Genomic DNA, 17,478 nt, shown 5'->3' on the forward strand with positions numbered 1-17,478 from the left:
GACTATGGTAAGAGCAAGTTCTCAGGTTGGACCTCGGTTTTCCGTACATGCACCGGCTGGGCTGTCCCTAATGGAGGTGCCGCAGCAGTACTAGACACGGCCGCTTGGACGACTGCGGGCGGATCTTCACTCAATGACGAGGAAGAGACGAGCGGTTCATGTGCTCCATCCGAGGAATTGACGCCGCCATTGGTGACAGCCCCATCCATGGCGTCCACGGATGCGGCGGCATGGTGCCGACCTGGCCACCCACAGCCATGCTTCCGCCGGATCCATCCCCGCGTGGATCGCCGCTGCAACTCCCGCCTTCACAGCATTCAGCCACCGCCTGTGTTGGCGCAGGTTCGACCTCGACGACGCTGCCGAGTACTTTCGAACAGTACACACGTACGAGCTGCTCGATTACTTTCCGAGGCGCCGGGTCGACGGTCAACGTACAGCACAAGCTAGCTAGCCCTGACTCAAGAGCTTTACTTGATCCGGCGAGATGTACGAACTAGTACACAAGGAGACACGAGATTGTTTGATGGCCAACAGGTGCGTGTCGCACCTGTTTGTGTATTTCCTTTGATTGATCTGAGTTGATTACACGGGGGTACAGCAGTATTTATATTGGTACTACTAGTTCTATTCCTAGTCCTAGTACTAATACAAATCCTACTCGGTTGATTGCACCAAGTCCGTACCGGACTGGTCTAACCGTGGTTGCCAACAATCACCCCCTCAACCACGATGTCCTCACTTCACAGCTTGGACACCGATCCTTTCCCGCATCTGCGTGAACTTCTGTCGTCCCAAAGATTTGGTGAGGATATCTGCAAGCTGATCGTCGGTGTAAATGTAGTTGACTTTAATCTTGCCTTCTTCCACGCAATCCCGTATGTAATGATACCTTATATCAATGTGCTTACTTCTATCATGATGCACTGGATTCTTACATAGAGCAATCGTGGACTTGTTGTCAACGTAGAGCACCACTCCTTCCGGTTCCTTGTCAGTGAGGTCACCGAGTAGCCTTTCTAGCCACACACCTTGACCTGCCGCGGTTGCAGCTGCAATATACTCCGCTTCACAGGATGATAATGCGACTAGCTTCTGCTTTTGTGATACCCAACTCACTATGCTTCTTCCCAAGAAATATGCCACGCCCGAGGTACTTTTACGGTCGTCAATATCTCCTGCCAAGTCGCTATCACTGTAGCCAAGTAGCTCCACCATCTCCTTCTGCTTCTCTCTCAAATAGACACAACCGAAATTAGTTGTCCCTTTGATGTACCTGAGTATTTGTTTCACAGCTGCCCAATGTTCTGTCGTGGGTGCTTCCATGAAGCGACTCACTACACCAACGGAATAGGACAAGTCCGGTCGTGTATTCACAAGATACCTTAGGCTTCCTGTAACACCCCGGATGTAACTTTCCCAATTTGTACTCCAACTCTTGCCGTTTCCGGCGTTAAGTTATATTTATTTCCTCGGGTTCGGGTTTCGTCTCCGTGTGTTGTTTTCGTTTTCATGCATCTCATATCATGTCATCATGTGCATTGCATTTGCATACGTGTTCATCTCATGCATTCGTGCATTTTCCCCGTTGTCCGTTTTGCATTCCGGCGCTTCGTTCTCCTCCGGTGGTCATTTCTAGCTTTCTTTCATGTGTGGGGATTAAACATTTCCGGATTGGACCGAGACTTGTCATGCGGCCTTGGTTTACTACCGGTAGACCGCCTGTCAAGTTTCGTACCATTTGGACTTCGTTTGATACTAGAACGGTTAACCGAGGCACCGAAAAGGCCTCGTGTGTGTTGCAGCCCAACACCCCTCAAATTTGGCTCAAAACCCACCAAACTCTGCTCCATGTCCTAGAGCGTTCGATCACGATCGCGTGGCCGAAAACCGCACCTCATTTGGACTCTCCTAGCTCCAGTTATGCCTATAAATAGCCCCCTCCAAATTCGGATCTTCTTCCCCGTCCAAACCCTAGTCTAAAAAAAAACATCTCCGCCACCGACGGACACGTCCGCCCCCGGCCGGACGCGTCCGCCGCCGCCCGCCTCCGCCAGCCACGACGCGCCACGTGGCAGGACCACATCGCCGCGGCCGCCGGCCCGCAGGCCCACGCGGGGCCTTCCCCAGCCCGCCAGACGCCGCGCCCTTCTTCCCCAAGCCGACCGGCCGCGCCTCCCGCGCCGCTCGCCGCCGCCCTTCCCGCGCCACCGCAGTCCCCGGCTCCGGCGAACTCCGCCGCGGCCGCCCGGCTCGCCGCGCCGCCCGGAGGCCGGCGCCCACCTCGCCGCCTCGCCGCCGTTCCACCTCGTCGCCGGCCCCGGCCTCTCCCCGCTGCTCCGGCCACTTCTCCCTCGCCCGCCGCCGTCATCTACAGGAACTCCGGCGAGCTTCCCGGCGATCCTCGCAATCCGTGCGGATCTCAGATCTGGGAAAAGAAAACCCTAGCCGGTTGACTGTCTCGCTCTATTAATTTTTTATGCATACTTTGATCGCCCGTAACTTTGCATCCGTAGCTCCGATTTGGGCATATGATATATCAAAATGTTCGCCTCGACGAGTACATTATTTCATCCCATTGCATCATTTTCATTTGAGCTCACCCTGATGCTCAAAATGCTTTTAGAAGGAGGCTTCGTGAGTTAATTGTTAGATTTGCTAGTTCATCTTAGACTTTTGTCATTTTTGCTATGATTATTGTGTATGCTATGCCTGTGAGTCCTTCATATGTTTTGTTAAGGATTTTGTCTTCTTTCCAGAGGTGCAATCCATGCATTTTTAGGATGTGTGTGGTGACTTGTGCAAGCTTGCAAAGTGAGGCACCCGGTAAATCTGTTTTCAGGGACTTAGTTGTTTTCACTAAGTCTGGGATATTTTAGTTCATGATGCCATATGTTCAACTTGTTATTCATGTTATGGTCTATCCATCCATGTCTTTGTTTGCAATTATGTAGCACCATAGCTTGAGTCAATCGAGTTCTACTTTTGCTTCGTGGTGAATCTGGGCAGATCGTCAACTCGTTTGCGATTTTGCTGGCGTTGTTGTAGTTGATCCGTGCATGCTATGCCATTGTTCTTGCCATGTATAGCTTGTATTTTATGCCTTCATAATGGATGTATGCTTGCCTTTCCATGACTTGCACCATGGTGAGTGCATCGAGCTCGTTTACATGCCTTCGTGAGTTATATTTCAGCATGTCTCAGTTTTCACTAAGTCTGAAAACTGATTGTGTTTTAGCTATGTTCATGTGCCCGTTAATATATTTTGTGATCCCTTTTGGCCCCAGGTCACTTTGGGACTTTTGTTAATCTTGTTGAGTAGCTCCACGCCATGTTCTTTCTTGTCATGTTCAGGTTATTTATCATGTTGTTTTGCTGCTTTGAAGAGGGCTTCGTGATCTGAAATTTCAGACTAGTGTTAATTTCACTAAGTCTGGAATCTGTTTTGCATTTGCGTTTTTGCCATGCTTGTTTGAACCTCTTAATGGATGAATTTGCCGTGGCTCAGTGCTAATCTTTTGTTAAGCATCTTGTGTGCATCCCTGCCATGTATTTTGTTGTCATGTTTGGTGGCTGTAGCATGTTCATCTCGTTGCATTTAGATGCCTACTTGCTGTAAATCGCAGACTGGTGTCATATCTTAAAACGCTTGCCATTTCCAAACCGTAACTCCAATTCCAATGATCTTTATATCGTTTTCAAGCGATTTCATTCCCTCTATCCAGTGGCACCCTTGGAATTCCAAGTTGAGGCCAGATTCATGCATTTCCTGTTATATCTTGCATTTTGCATCCCGCATCGCATCCCGCATAGCATATTATCTTTTCATCATATTGCTTGGTCTTGCACGTGGTTGATTGTATCCTTGTTGCTTGTTTGTCTTGTTCGGTAGAACCGGGAGACGAGTTCGCTACCGAGGAGCCCGTTGAGTTTGCTTGTGAGGATCCAGTCAACTCTGACAACTGTGCAGGTAAGATGATCATACCCTCAAAATCACTACTATCTTTGCTATGCTAGTTTGCTCGCTCTTGCTATGCCAATGCTACGATGCCTACCTTTTGCTTGTCAGCCTCTCAATTGCCATGTCAAACCTCTAACCCACCTTATCCTAGCAAACCGTTGATTGGCTATGTTACCGCTTTGCTCAGCCCCTCTTATAGCGTTGCTAGTTGCAGGTGAAGTTTGGAGGTTGTTCCTTGTTGGAACATCTTTTATTTACTTGTTGGGGATACCATTATATTGCTATGTTATCTTAATGCATCTATATACTTGGTAAAGGGTGGAAGGCTCGGCCTCTCGCCTAGTGTTTTGTTCCACTCTTACCGCCCTAGTTTCCGTCATATCGGTGTTATGTTCCCGGATTTTGCGTTCCTTACGCGGTTGGGTTATAATGGGAACCCCTTGATATTTCGCCTTGATTAAAGCTTTTCCAGCAATGCCCAACCTTGGTTTTACCATTCGCCACCTAGCCTTTTCTTTCCCTTGGGTTCTGCAGACTCAAGGGTCATCTTATTTTACCCCCCCGGGCAAGTGCTCCTCTGAGTGTTGGTCCGAACTGGGCAGCCTGCGGGGCCACCTCGGGGAAACTTGAGGGTTGGTTTTACTCGTAGCTTGACCTATCTGAGTGTGCCCTGAGAAATAGATATGTGCAGCTCCTATCGGGATTTGTCGGCACATTCGGGCGGTGTTGCTGGTCTTGTTTTAACCTGTCGAATTGTCTTGTTGTACCGGGTTGCCGAGTCTGATCGGTGTGTCTCGGGTGGAGGTCTATTCCTTCGTTGACCGTGAGAGCTTGTCATGGGCTAAGTTGGGACTCCCCTGCAGGGATTGAACTTTCGAAAGCCGTGCCCGCGGTTATGGGCAGATGGGAATTTGTTAATGTCCAGTTGTAGATAACTTGAACCTTAATTAATTAAAATGAATCAACCGTGTGTGTTGCCGTGACGGCCTCTTCTCGGCGGAGTCCGGGAAGTGGACACGGTGTTGGAGTTATGCTTGCGCAGGTTGTTCTTCTAGATTCTCGCTCGCGCTTTGCCTCCTCTTCTCGCTCTTTTTTGCGTATAAGTTAGCCACCACATATGCTAGTCGCTTGCTGCAGCTCCACATATATTTGCCTTATCCATTCCTATAAGCTTAAATAGTCTTGATCGCGAGGGTGCGAGATTGCTGAGTCCCTGTGGCTCACAGATACTACCACTCCAGATGCAGGTCCAGGTGATTCCGCTCCAGGTGACGAGTACGAGCTCAAGTGGGAGTTCGACGAGGACTCTCAGCGTTATTATTTTTCCTTTCCCGATGATCAGTAGTGGTGCCTAGTTGGGGTTTGATTCAGGGCCTTGTCGCATGTTGGGTTCTTTTCCATTTTGGCGCCGTAGTCGGGCCATGAGTGTCTGTTTGATGGATGTTATTTATGTACTTTGATGTGACGTGGCGAGTGTAAGCCAACTATGTATTTCCCCTTTATTATTTATTACATGGGATGTTTGTGATGATTTCCTAACTTGCGACATTGCTTTCAATGCGGTTATATCTCTAAGTCGTGCCTCGACACGTGGGAGCTATAGCCGCATCGAGGGCGTTACAAGTTGGTAATCAGAGCCATCCCCGACCTTAGGAGCCCCATTGCTTGATCGTTTTAGCAGCCGAGTTGTGTCTAGAAAAAATGTTTTGAGTCACTTAGGAATTATATATCGGAGAGCTTAGGAATTCTTTTTACTTCCCAGTCTCCTCATCGCTCTGGTAAGGCATCCTGACGTAGAGTTTTGACTCTTCTCTTCTCAAATTTCACTAAAAAAAAATTTTAGGATCACGCGAGTATCTTGGATTTGTTCCGATGGCTTATGATGAGAATATTGTCTTGGTGCCTCCTGTCAGGGGTTTAGTGGAAGTGTCCCGGGGAGTTGAGCTCTGAGGTGTTGTCATCATAATTTTATCGTTACAATTCTGGAATACTTGAGATATGTTCGCCGACATCGAAAATCTCTTTTATGCAGTTCGTTGGTGAGATAACCTCGACGCCACCCAGTACTGGGGCGGGAGTTCGGGAGTATCGCCATAACTTGTATAACGGATGCTTTTCGGAGGTTGAGGTAGATGGTTTCCGAAGTTTTTCTTGGTTATGTGTTGAAGGATGGATACAGCTGGATGTAGGATTTGCTAGTTTGGGTGAGATATTATGCTTCCCCTGTATCCCCAACACCTGATTGCATAACCGGAAAAGTTCGGGAGTTTCATAGGTGGGAATTCTAGTAGCTCTAGTTCTTCTTCCATGAATATTGGTTTGAGATTGGGATTTCTTACCGATTATTCGTTCTTGATCCGTACCTTGTTGATTTATTTCTCTACCTTAATTCTACGTGGCTTCTCAATTTATGGATATGTGACCATTTGAAGAGGAATGCATTCGTTCATTTTGTTCGGATGTGAAGACTATATGTTGCAATTTTCATTCCGTTGGATTCAGCTTCAATATTTATCTGTCTATGTGCTAATGGTGGTCAACCTCTTCAGGATGGCTCCCGCTAAGAGCACCAGTCAGAACCAGAATCAAGATCCGCCACCGCCTCCACCTCCTCCAGAGGCATGGCAAGATGTGATGGCCGCAACCAATGCAAACACTCAGCTGATCATGCAAATTCTCCAAGAGCGCAATCAAGGCAGTCAAGGGAATCAAGGCAGCAACCAGAGTCACTTTGCTACACTCAACCAGTTCCTTGCTAATGGGCCAAAGACTTTCAGCAATTGTGTTGAGGCAACCGATGCTGACGATTGGCTTGTGGATCTGTGTAAGCATTTCGAGTGCAGTAACGTCAGGTCTGAGGACTTTGTGAAGTTCGCTTCCTTCCAACTCAAAGATCAAGCTGCAGAATGGTTCCAGCAGTACAAGGATTCCAGAGGTGGACGTGTTATCACTTGGGATGATTTCCGTCGAGATTTCCGAGCTCATCACATTCCGCAGAGCGTGGTTGAAAGCAAGCGCGATGAATTCCGCAATCTGAAGCAAGGTTCTTTGTCTGTCTATGACTACAACAAATTGTTCCAGAAGCTTGCCCGCTTTGCCAAGCAGGACGTGCCTGATGAGAAGAGCATGATATATCAGTTCAGGGGTGGTCTCAGAGAAGATATTCAGCTCGCTCTTGTCCTCTTCGAGCCCTTGAGATACGATGAGTTCTACAACATGGCACTGAAGCAAGAGGCTGCTCAGTTGAGGTGTGATGCTTCCAGGAAGCGAGTTAGAGATGTTACTCCTTCTTCCTCTACTCAAGTGGCCAAGCAGCAAAAGTTTTGGCTTCCTCCTCCTCCGTTCCGTCAGCCATACCAGCAGAAGAGCAAAGGTGGCAGTGGTTCTTCCCACCCACCCAACACAGGCTTTCAGAACAAGACTTCGTCTCAACCTCCAAGTTCGAGTGCTCCGTATCACCGTCCGCTTTCAGAGGTCACGTGCAACAAGTGCCAACAGAAGGGTCACTATGCCAACAAGTGTTTCAACCAGAGGCGTCTTCCTCCTCCTCCTCCTGTCAGATCGGCAAGTACAGCTGTGGTCAAGTATAACCCCAAGCATGCCAAGGTCAATTTGATGAATGCAGCTCAGGCAGAGGACTCGTCAGATATGATCATGGGTAACCTTCCTGTTAATGATATTCCTGCAAAAGTTCTTTTTGACACGGGTGCATCGCATTGTTTCATGTCTAAGCCATTTTTTACCAAGCATGAGTTCGTTTCTTCTCATTTGGGTAAACAAATGGATATCGTTTCTCCTGGCAAACGTTTGAGTGCTAGTCTGGAGGTGCCAGATGTTACTATCACATTGGGCGACTACAAGTTCCTTTCTTCCCCAATGGTTCTTGGTAACTCGGATATTGATCTTATTCTCGGGATGGATTGGCTTTCTAAGCACAAGGCTCAGCTTGATTGTGCTGCCAGACAGATTCAATTGACTCATTCGTCTGAGGATGTAATTGTCTTTGCCGCTCGGGATAATACTATCCGTCTGTTTTCTCTCAATGAGAAGGGTGAATTGGATGCCATCTCTCAAATTCCAGTCGTGTGCGAATATCAAGACGTCTTTCCAGAAGAGCTCCCAGGAATGCCTCCGCACCGGCCAGTTGAATTCGTTATTGAACTTGAACCTGGCACGGAACCTGTGTGCAAACGTCCTTACAAGCTCGGACCTGAAGAATTGAAGGAGCTGGAGAAGCAACTCGATGAGCAAGAAAGAATGGGTCTCATCCGGCCTAGTACTTCTCCGTGGGGTTGTGGTGTTCTTTTTGTGAAGAAGAAGGATGGAACGGACAGACTTTGTGTTGATTACCGTCCAGTGAACAAGAAGACCATCAAGAACAAATACCCACTTCCCAACATCAATGAGCTGCTCGAACAACTCAAAGGTGCCCAAGTATTCTCCAAGCTTGATCTCCGTATGGGTTATCACCAGATTCGCATTCGTGAAGAAGATATTCCCAAGATAGCATTCAGAACAAGCTTTGGTTCATATGAATACACTGTCATGTCTTTTGGCCTCGCCAACGCTCCTCCGACGTTCTCTCGCATGATGAACTTCATCTTCAACGCCTACACCAATGACTTCGTTTTGGTCTATCGCGACGACATTCTGGTTTTCTCGAAGAACAAGGAAGATCATGCCAAGCACTTGCGTTTGGTTCTCGATAAGCTCAGGGAACATCAGTTCTATGCCAAGTTCTCCAAGTGTGAATTTTGGCTCGATGAGGTTCTTTATCTTGGTCATATCATCTCTGCCAAGGGAATTTCCGTGAATCCCGAGAAGGTATCCGCAATTGTGAATTGGGAACCTCCTCAGAACGTGAAGCAACTCCGAAGTTTTCTCGGTCTCGCAAGCTATTGCCGAAGATTCGTTGAAAACTTTTCCAAGATCGCGAAGCCTCTCTCAAATCTTCTTCAGAAGCACGTCAAGTATGTTTGGTCTCCAGAGTGTGATATTGCTTTCAACACTTTGAAAGAGAAGTTGATTACTGCTCCAGTTCTGACTCCGCCTGATGAATCCAAGCCGTACGAGGTCTTTTGTGATGCCTCTCTCCAAGGTCTTGGCACAGTTTTGATGCAAGAGAAGAAAGTTGTTGCTTATACATCTCGCCAGTTGAAGCCTAATGAGAAGAACTACCCCACTCATGATCTCGAGTTGGCGGCAGTTGTGCATGCTCTTTTGACTTGGAGACATCTTCTATTGGGAAGAAAAGTGGACATTTTCACTGATCACAAGAGTCTCAAGTACATCTTCACTCAGCCTAATCTCAACCTAAGGCAAACTCGATGGGTCGAAATGATTCAAGAGTATAATCCGAGTATTGAGTATACTCCAGGCAAGGCCAATGTGATTGCTGACGCTTTAAGCAGAAAGGCCTACTGCAACAGTCTGATTCTCAAGCCTTATCAACCCGAGCTTTGTGAGGCTTTTCGCAAGCTTAATCTGCAAGTTGTTCCTCAAGGTTTCCTTGCCAACCTTCAAGTCTCTCCTACCTTAGAAGACCAGATTCGCCAAGCCCAGCTTCTTGATGCTATGGTGAAAAAGGTGAAGATTGGGATTGCCAAGAGTCAGTCCAAGTACAAGTGCTACCGCCTTGATGACAAGGACACTCTCTTCTTCGACGATCGAATTGTTGTGCCCAAAGGTGAACTTCGTAAAGTGATCATGAACGAGGCTCACAATTCTCTCCTCTCCATCCACCCTGGGAGCACGAAGATGTATCAGGACCTCAAGCAAGCTTATTGGTGGACTCGAATGAAGCGCGAGATCGCTCAATTCATGAATGAATGTGATGTCTGCAGAAGAGTGAAGGCAGAACACCAAAGGCCAGCTGGTCTCCTCCAACCTCTTGCCATTCCAGAATGGAAGTTTGACCACATTGAAATGGACTTCGTGACTGGGTTTCCAAAGTCCAAAGCGTGGCAATGATGCTATATTTGTTGTCATCGACAAACTCACCAAAGTGGCTCACTTTCTGCCTATCAAAGAGTCGATCACTGCAGCTCAATTGGCGAAATTCTATACCTCTCGCATTGTCTCTCTGCACGGTATTCCTCAAGTGATCTCTTCAGACCGTGGCAGCATCTTTACCTCGAAGTTTTGGGATTCTTTCCAAAAGGCCATGGGCACCAACATCCGCTTCAGCACTGCTTTCCATTCTCAAAAAAGCGGTCAAGTCGAGCGTGTCAACCAGATTCTTGAAGATATGCTCAGGGCTTGTGTGATCTCCTTCGGCATGAAGTGGGAGGATTGTCTTCCTTATGCTGAATTCTCCTATAACAACAGTTTTCAAGCAAGTTCGGGCAATGCCCCATTTGAAATTCTGTATGGCAGGAAGTGCCGTACCCCTTTCAACTGGTCTGAAACCGGTGAACGTCAGCTGCTGGGTAATGACTTAATCACAGAAGCAGAAGAAATGTGCAAAGTCATTCGTGATAACCTCAAAGCAGCCCAATCCCGCCAGAAGAGCTACTATGATAGTAAGCACCGTGATTTGGCTTTCGAGATCGGAGATCATGTTTACCTCCGTGTCTCTCCTATGAAAGGTACTCGTCGCTTCGGTATCAAAGGGAAGCTTGCCCCTAGATACGTGGGACCTTTCAAGATTGTCAGCAAGAGAGGCGACCTCGCCTATCAACTCGAGCTTCCTTCAAACTTTGCAAATGTTCATTATGTGTTCCACGTCTCTCAGCTTCGAAAGTGCTTCAAGACTCCTGACTGCACCGTCAACTTCGAGGACATTGAGCTCCAAGAAGATCTCTCCTATCGTGAGCACCCAGTTGCTATTCTTGAAGAGACTGAATGCAAGACTCGCAATAAGTCAATCAAATTTCTCAAAGTCAAGTGGTCACACCATTCCGACCGTGAAGCTACCTGGGAACGCGAGGATCACCTCCGTTCTGAGTACTCGGAGTTCTTTCAGTCCTAGATCTCGGGACGAGATCTTTTCGTAGTGGTGGAGTGTTGTAACACCCCGGATGTAACTTTCCCAATTTGTACTCCAACTCTTGCCGTTTCCGGCGTTAAGTTATATTTATTTTCTCGGGTTCGGGTTTCGTCTCCGTGTGTTGTTTTCGTTTTCATGCATCTCATATCATGTCATCATGTGCATTGCATTTGCATACGTGTTCATCTCATGCATTCGTGCATTTTCCCCGTTGTCCGTTTTGCATTCCGGCGCTTCGTTCTCCTCCGGTGGTCATTTCTAGCTTTCTTTCGTGTGTGGGGATTAAACATTTCCGGATTGGACCGAGACTTGTCATGCGGCCTTGGTTTACTACCGATAGACCGCCTGTCAAGTTTCGTACCATTTGGACTTCGTTTGATACTACAACGGTTAACCGAGGGACCGAAAGGCCTCATGTGTGTTGCAGCCCAACACCCCTCAAATTTGGCCCAAAACCCACCAAACTCTGCTCCATGTCCTAGAGCGTTCGATCACGATCGCGTGGCCGAAAACCGCACCTCATTTGGACTCTCCTAGCTCCACTTATGCCTATAAATAGCCCCCTCCAAATTCGGATCTTCTTCCCCGTCCAAACCCTAGTCTAAAAAAACCATCTCCGCCACCGACGGACACGTCCGCCGCCGCCCGCCTCCGCCAGCCACGATGCGCCACATGGCAGGACCACATCACCGCGGCCGCCGGCCCGCAGGCCCACGCGGGGCCCTCCCCAGCCCGCGAGACGCCGCGCCCTTCTTCCCCGAGCAGACCGGCCGCGCCTCCCGCGCCGCTCGCCGCCGTCCTTCTCGCGCCACCGCAGTCTCCGGCTCCGGCGAACTCCGTCGCGGCCGCCCGGCTCGCCGCGCCGCCCGGAGGCCGGCGCCCACCTCGCCGCCTCGCTGCCGTTCCACCTCATCGCCGGCCCCGGCCTCTCCCCGCTGCTCCGGCCACTTCTCCCTCGCCCGCCGCCGTCATCTACAGGAACTCCGGCGAGCTCCCCGGCGATCCTCGCAATCCGTGCGGATCTCAGATCTGGGAAAAGAAAACCCTAGCCGGTTGACTTTGTCTCTCTCTGTTAATTTTTTATGCATACTTTGACCGCCCGTAACTTTGCATCCTTAGCTTCAATTTGGGCATATGATATATCAAAATGTTCGTCTCGACGAGTACACCATTTCATCCCATTGCATCATTTTCATTTGAGCTCATCTTGATGCTCAAAATGCTGTTAGAAGGAGGCTTCATGAGTTAATTGTCAGATCTGCTAGTTCATCTTAGACTTTTGTCATTTTTGCCATGATTATTGTGTGCATGCTATGCCTATGAGTCCTACATATGTTTTGTTAAGGATTTTGTCTTCTTTCCAGAGGTGCAACCCATGCATTTTTAGGATGTGTGTGGTGACTTGTGCAAGCTTGCAAAGTGAGGCACCCGGTAAATCTGTTTTCAGGGACTTAGTTGTTTTCACTAAGTCTGGATATTTTAGTTCATGATGCCATATGTTCAGCTTGTTTCCTAGTGATCCGTGCCTCTTTTGAGGATGATCAGTAAGGGTATTTTGTTATTCATGTTATGCTCTATCCATCCATGTCTTTTTGCAATTATGGAGCACCATAGCTTGAGTCAATCGAGCTCTACTTTTGCTTCATGGTGAATCTGGGCAGATCGTCAACTCGTTTGCGATTTTGCCGGCGTTGTTGTAGTTGATCCGTGCATGCTATGCCATTGTTCTTGCCATGTATAGCTTGTATTTTATGCCTTCATAATGGATGTATGCTTGCCTTGCCATGACTTGCACCACGGTGAGTGCATCGAGCTCGTTTACATGCCTTCGTGAGTTATATTTCAGCATGTCTCAGTTTTCACCTAGTCTGAAAACTGATTGTGTTTTAGCTATGTTCATGTGCCCGTTAATATATTTTGTGATCCCTTTTGGCCCCAGGTCACTTTGGGACTTTTGTTAAGCTTGTTGAGTAGCTCCAAGCCATGTTCTTTCTTGTCATGTTCAGGTCATTTATCATGTTGTTTTGCTGCTCCGAAGAGGGCTTCGTGATCTGAAATTTCAGACTAGTGTTAATTTCACTAAGTCTGGAATCTGTTTTGCATTTGCGTTTTTGCCATGCTTGTTTGAACCTCTTAATGGATGAATTGGCCGTGGCTCAGTGCTAATCTTTTGTTAAGCATCTTGTGTGCATCCCTACAATGTATTTTGTTGTCATGTTTGGTGGCTGTAGGATGTTCATCTCGTTGCATTTAGATGCCTACTTGCTGTAAATCGCAGACCGGTGTCATATCTTAAAACGCTTGCCATTTCCAAACCATAACTCCGATTCCAATGATCTTTATATCGTTTTCAAGCGATTTCATCCCCTCTATCCAGTGGCACCCTTGGAATTCCAAGTTGAGGCCAGGTTCATGCATTTCCTGTTATATCTTGCATTTTGCATCCCGCATCGCATCCCGCATAGCATATCATCATTTCATCATATTGCTTGGTCTTGCACGTGGTTGATTGTATCCTTGTTGCTTGTTTGTCTTGTTGGATAGAACCGGGAGACGAGTTCGCTGCCGAGGAGCCCGTTGAGTTTGCTTGTGAGGATCCAGTCAACTCTGACAACTGTGCAGGCAAGATGATCATACCCTCGAAATCACTACTATCTTTGCTATGCTAGTTTGCTCGCTCTTGCTATGCCAATGCTACGATGCCTACCTTTTGCTTGTCAGCCTCCCAGTTGCCATGTCAAACCTCTAACCCACCTTGTCCTAGCAAACCGTTGATTGGCTATGTTACCGCTTTGCTCAGCCCCTCTTATAGCGTTGCTAGTTGCAGGTGAAGTTTGGAGGCCGTTCCTTGTTGGAACATCTTTTATTTACTTGTTGGGGATACCATTATATTGCTATGTTATCTTAATGCATCTATATACTTGGTAAAGGGTGGAAGGCTCGGCCTCTCGCCTAGTGTTTTGAGTTTCCGTCATATCGGTGTTATGTTCCCGGATTTTGCGTTCCTTACGCGGTTGGGTTATAATGGGAACCCCTTGATATTTCGCCTTGATTAAAACTTTTCCAGCAATGCCCAACCTTGGTTTTACCATTCGCCACCTAGCCTTTTCTTTCCCTTGGGTTCTGCAGACTCAAGGGTCATCTTATTTTACCCCCCCCCCCCCCCGGGCCAGTGCTCCTCTGAGTGTTGGTCCGAACTGGGCAGCCTGCGGGGCCACCTCGGGGAAACTTGAGGGTTGGTTTTACTCGTAGCTTGACCTATCTGAGTGTGCCCTGAGAAAGAGATATGTGTAGCTCCTATCGGGATTTGTCGGCACATTCGGGCGGTGTTGCTGGTCTTGTTTTAACCTGTCAAATTGTCTTGTTGTACCGGGTTGCCGAGTCTGATCGGTGTGTCTCGGGTGGAGGTCTATTCCTTCGTTGACCGTGAGAGCTTGTCATGGGCTAAGTTGGGACTCCCCTGCAGGGATTGAACTTTCGAAAGCCGTGCCCGCGGTTATGGGCAGATGGGAATTTGTTAATGTCCGGTTGTAGATAACTTGAACCTTAATTAATTAACATGAATCAACCGTGTGTGTTGCCGTGATGGCCTCTTCTCGGCAGAGTCCGGGAAGTGGACACGGTGTTAGAGTTATGCTTGCGCAGGTTGTTCTTCTAGATTCTCGCTCGCGCTTTGCCTCCTCTTCTCGCTCTCTTTTGCGTATAAGTTAGCCACCACATATGCTAGTCGCTTGCTGCAGCTCCACATATATTTGCCTTATCCATTCCTATAAGCTTAAATAGTCTTGATCGCGAGGGTGCGAGATTGCTGAGTCCCTGTGGCTCACAGATACTACCACTCCAGATGCAGGTCCAGGTGATTCCGCTCCAGGTGACGAGTACGAGCTCAAGTGGGAGTTCGACGAGGACTCTCAGCGTTATTATTTTTCCTTTCCCGATGATCAGTAGTGGTGCCTAGTTGGGGTTTGATTCAGGGCCTTGTCGCATGTTGGGTTCTTTTCCATTTTGGCGCCGTAGTCGGGCCATGAGTGTCTGTTTGATGGATGTTATTTATGTACTTTGATGTGACGTGGCGAGTGTAAGCCAACTATGTATTTCCCCTTTATTATTTATTACATGGGATGTTTGTGATGATTTCCTAACTTGCGACGTTGCTTTCAATGCGGTTATATCTCTAAGTCGTGCCTCGACACGTGGGAGCTATAGTCGCATCGAGGGCGTTACACTTCCGACCACACTTCTATAATCCGTTGCATCAACCGCAGGTGCTTGGCTCCTCTTGCTAAGTTTAAGTCGAGGCTCCATTGAAATATGACTTGGATTGCAGTCCTCCATGCTACTGTACTTTGTGCCCTGGAACTTGCATCTTCACGTACTGGTCCACGCCCAGCTTCCTCTCGTGCTGGCCGACTGCTTCGAAAGCTCCCCACATGAGCACCTCCTGCGTGAGCCTCGCCGAGCCGTCGCTGCCTCTGGCGCTCCGGGCCGACTAGTACGTTGCCTGGACTCGCTTCATCAGAGCAAGTTGCATCACAACCCATTTTGTATGTTTTGCTCCGCGACACAACTCCAGTGTGCCTTGGCTTTTCGTGGACTTCTGACGCCACGTACGTCTTCAATCTTTCTAGACGTGTCACACAAAGACTGCTTTTCCATGGTCGAGCACACGCGGCAATTGCTGCATCCGCTCCAGCAAAGTTAGCACTTATGCCCGTGACATCGACATAACTTCCGAAATCACTCCCCGCGTCCGTAGCATCGACACGAGTTTTCGAACCACGATCTTGAGAGCGAACTTTTCCTTCATGGAGCGCAACAATTTCTTTAGCTGACACTTGAAGAACTGGATCCTCCTTGTCCACTAGTTCACGCATCAACATCATGTCACCTTCATCTTCTTGCTGGGCAATGAGCGCCTTTTGCTTTGGTGCTTCCTCGCAGTCATCCTTGAAGTGACCGAGGAGGCCACAGTTATAACACCTCACTTTCCTGATGTCAAACTTCCTCCTCGGTGGTGGTGCAGCATCATCTTCTGAGTCGTCGTCCGAGTCGGCGAAGTTCTTTCTCGCCGAACGCTGCTTCCCCTTCTTCTTGCTACTGCTCGTGGATACGCCTTGCTTTTTCTTTGAAAAAGCGACCCATTGCGCCCTTGTGAGCATCACAAGCTCGTCATTCCTCCCATCCCCAAGACTGTACCGCATCCGCTCATCGTGAGCCTTGTACCGTCCGACGAGATCGTCTATGGAGAGAGTCGCGAGATCGACGCACTGCTCGATCGCTGTGACAATTTGCAGGTACCGAGGAGGGGCCGCGCGTAAGAACCGCCGGACAACCGAGGCCTCCGTGAGGTTCTCCCCAAGCGCGCGAATCCGATTGACGAGAATAGCCACCCGTGAAGCGAATGCATCCACGGACTCATCATCGCCCATGACCAAAGTCCCGTAGTTCCTTAGGAGAGTTTGGAGATTGGCTTGCTTGACACGGGTGTGTCCCTCGAACATGAGCTTCAGCATATCCCACACCTCCTTCGCCGTTGCTTTGGCGATAGGTGCTGGAGGACATCCATCGGCATCACCGAATAAATCGCCGACGCCGCCTGCCGATCCTTCGGGTGCTCGGCTCCCTCCTTCTTGAACGCGTCGCCTCCGGGATCCACCGCGTCCCATAGATCGTTGGCGCGGAGACCACACTCCATGAGGGCCTTCCAGACCCCGAAGTTCTCGCGATCAAACCGTGGATACAACGAACTCGCCGGAGCAGCAATTACTTTAGCCGCACCGGAGTACTCCGCCAGCTGCTTGTTCCTCTCGTCGTCCGCCATGATCCTCCGTTACTAGAAGATCAACCTTGCTCTGACACCAATTGTTGGCGCAGGTCCCGACCTCGACGACGCTGCCGAGTACTTTCAAACAGTACGCACGTACGAGCTGCTCGATTACTTTCCGAGGCGCCGGGTCGACGGTCAACGTACAGCACAAGCTAGCTAGCCCTGACTCAAGAGCTTTACTTGATCCGGCGAGATGTACGAACTAGTACACAAGGAGACACGAGATTGTTTAATGGCCAACAGGTGCGTGTCGCACCTGTTTGTGTATTTCCTTTGATTGATCTGAGTTGATTACACGGGGGTACAACAGTATTTATATTGGTACTACTAGTCCTATTCCTAGTCCTAGTACTAATACAAATCCTACTCGGTTGATTGCACCAAGTCCGTACCGGACTGGTCTAACCGTGGTTGATTCCAACAGCCTGCACTACGCCAAACGCCTGCTCAAACCGCCACGGGAATGGAACCCCGCCGCCGCCGTCAGCCGCGCGGGCGAGCCCGGCGGCGCCAACTGGCGGCGGCGAGGGGAGGGCTCGCAGGGACGGCTACCGGGAAAACCGGATCGAGTCGCCGCCCGAGCCGCCCAAAAAAAAGTCTCAGTCTCAGGATGACGGAGCTCGACGGGTGCCTATGCGTCTTCGACGGCGGCAGCGGCGACGGCGACGACCCCTGCCACATATGGCTGCTGCGTGATTACAA

At 49.0% G+C, this 17,478-nt stretch overlaps 1 protein-coding gene and 1 pseudogene across 1 annotated transcript; both read right to left on the minus strand.

The window, feature by feature from the left end:
- Positions 1-738: 738 nt before the first annotated feature.
- LOC147990020 (secreted RxLR effector protein 161-like) lies at positions 739-15,284 on the minus strand. The gene is made up of 2 exons (XM_087521125.1): positions 15,176-15,284; positions 739-1,394 (listed from the first exon to the last, which is right to left on the minus strand). The coding sequence occupies exons 1-2, from the start codon at positions 15,282-15,284 to the stop codon at positions 739-741; spliced, it is 765 nt and encodes a 254-aa protein (XP_087377251.1).
- A 1-nt stretch (position 15,285) lies between these two features.
- LOC147990021 (uncharacterized) lies at positions 15,286-16,770 on the minus strand (annotated as a pseudogene).
- Between the last annotated feature and the right edge of the window lie 708 nt (positions 16,771-17,478).

Source organism: Triticum urartu, chromosome 1A (genome assembly GCF_056163025.1).
Source record: "Triticum urartu cultivar PI428250 chromosome 1A, HENAU_Tu73, whole genome shotgun sequence".
Classification (NCBI taxonomy): Eukaryota; Viridiplantae; Streptophyta; class Magnoliopsida; order Poales; family Poaceae; genus Triticum; species Triticum urartu.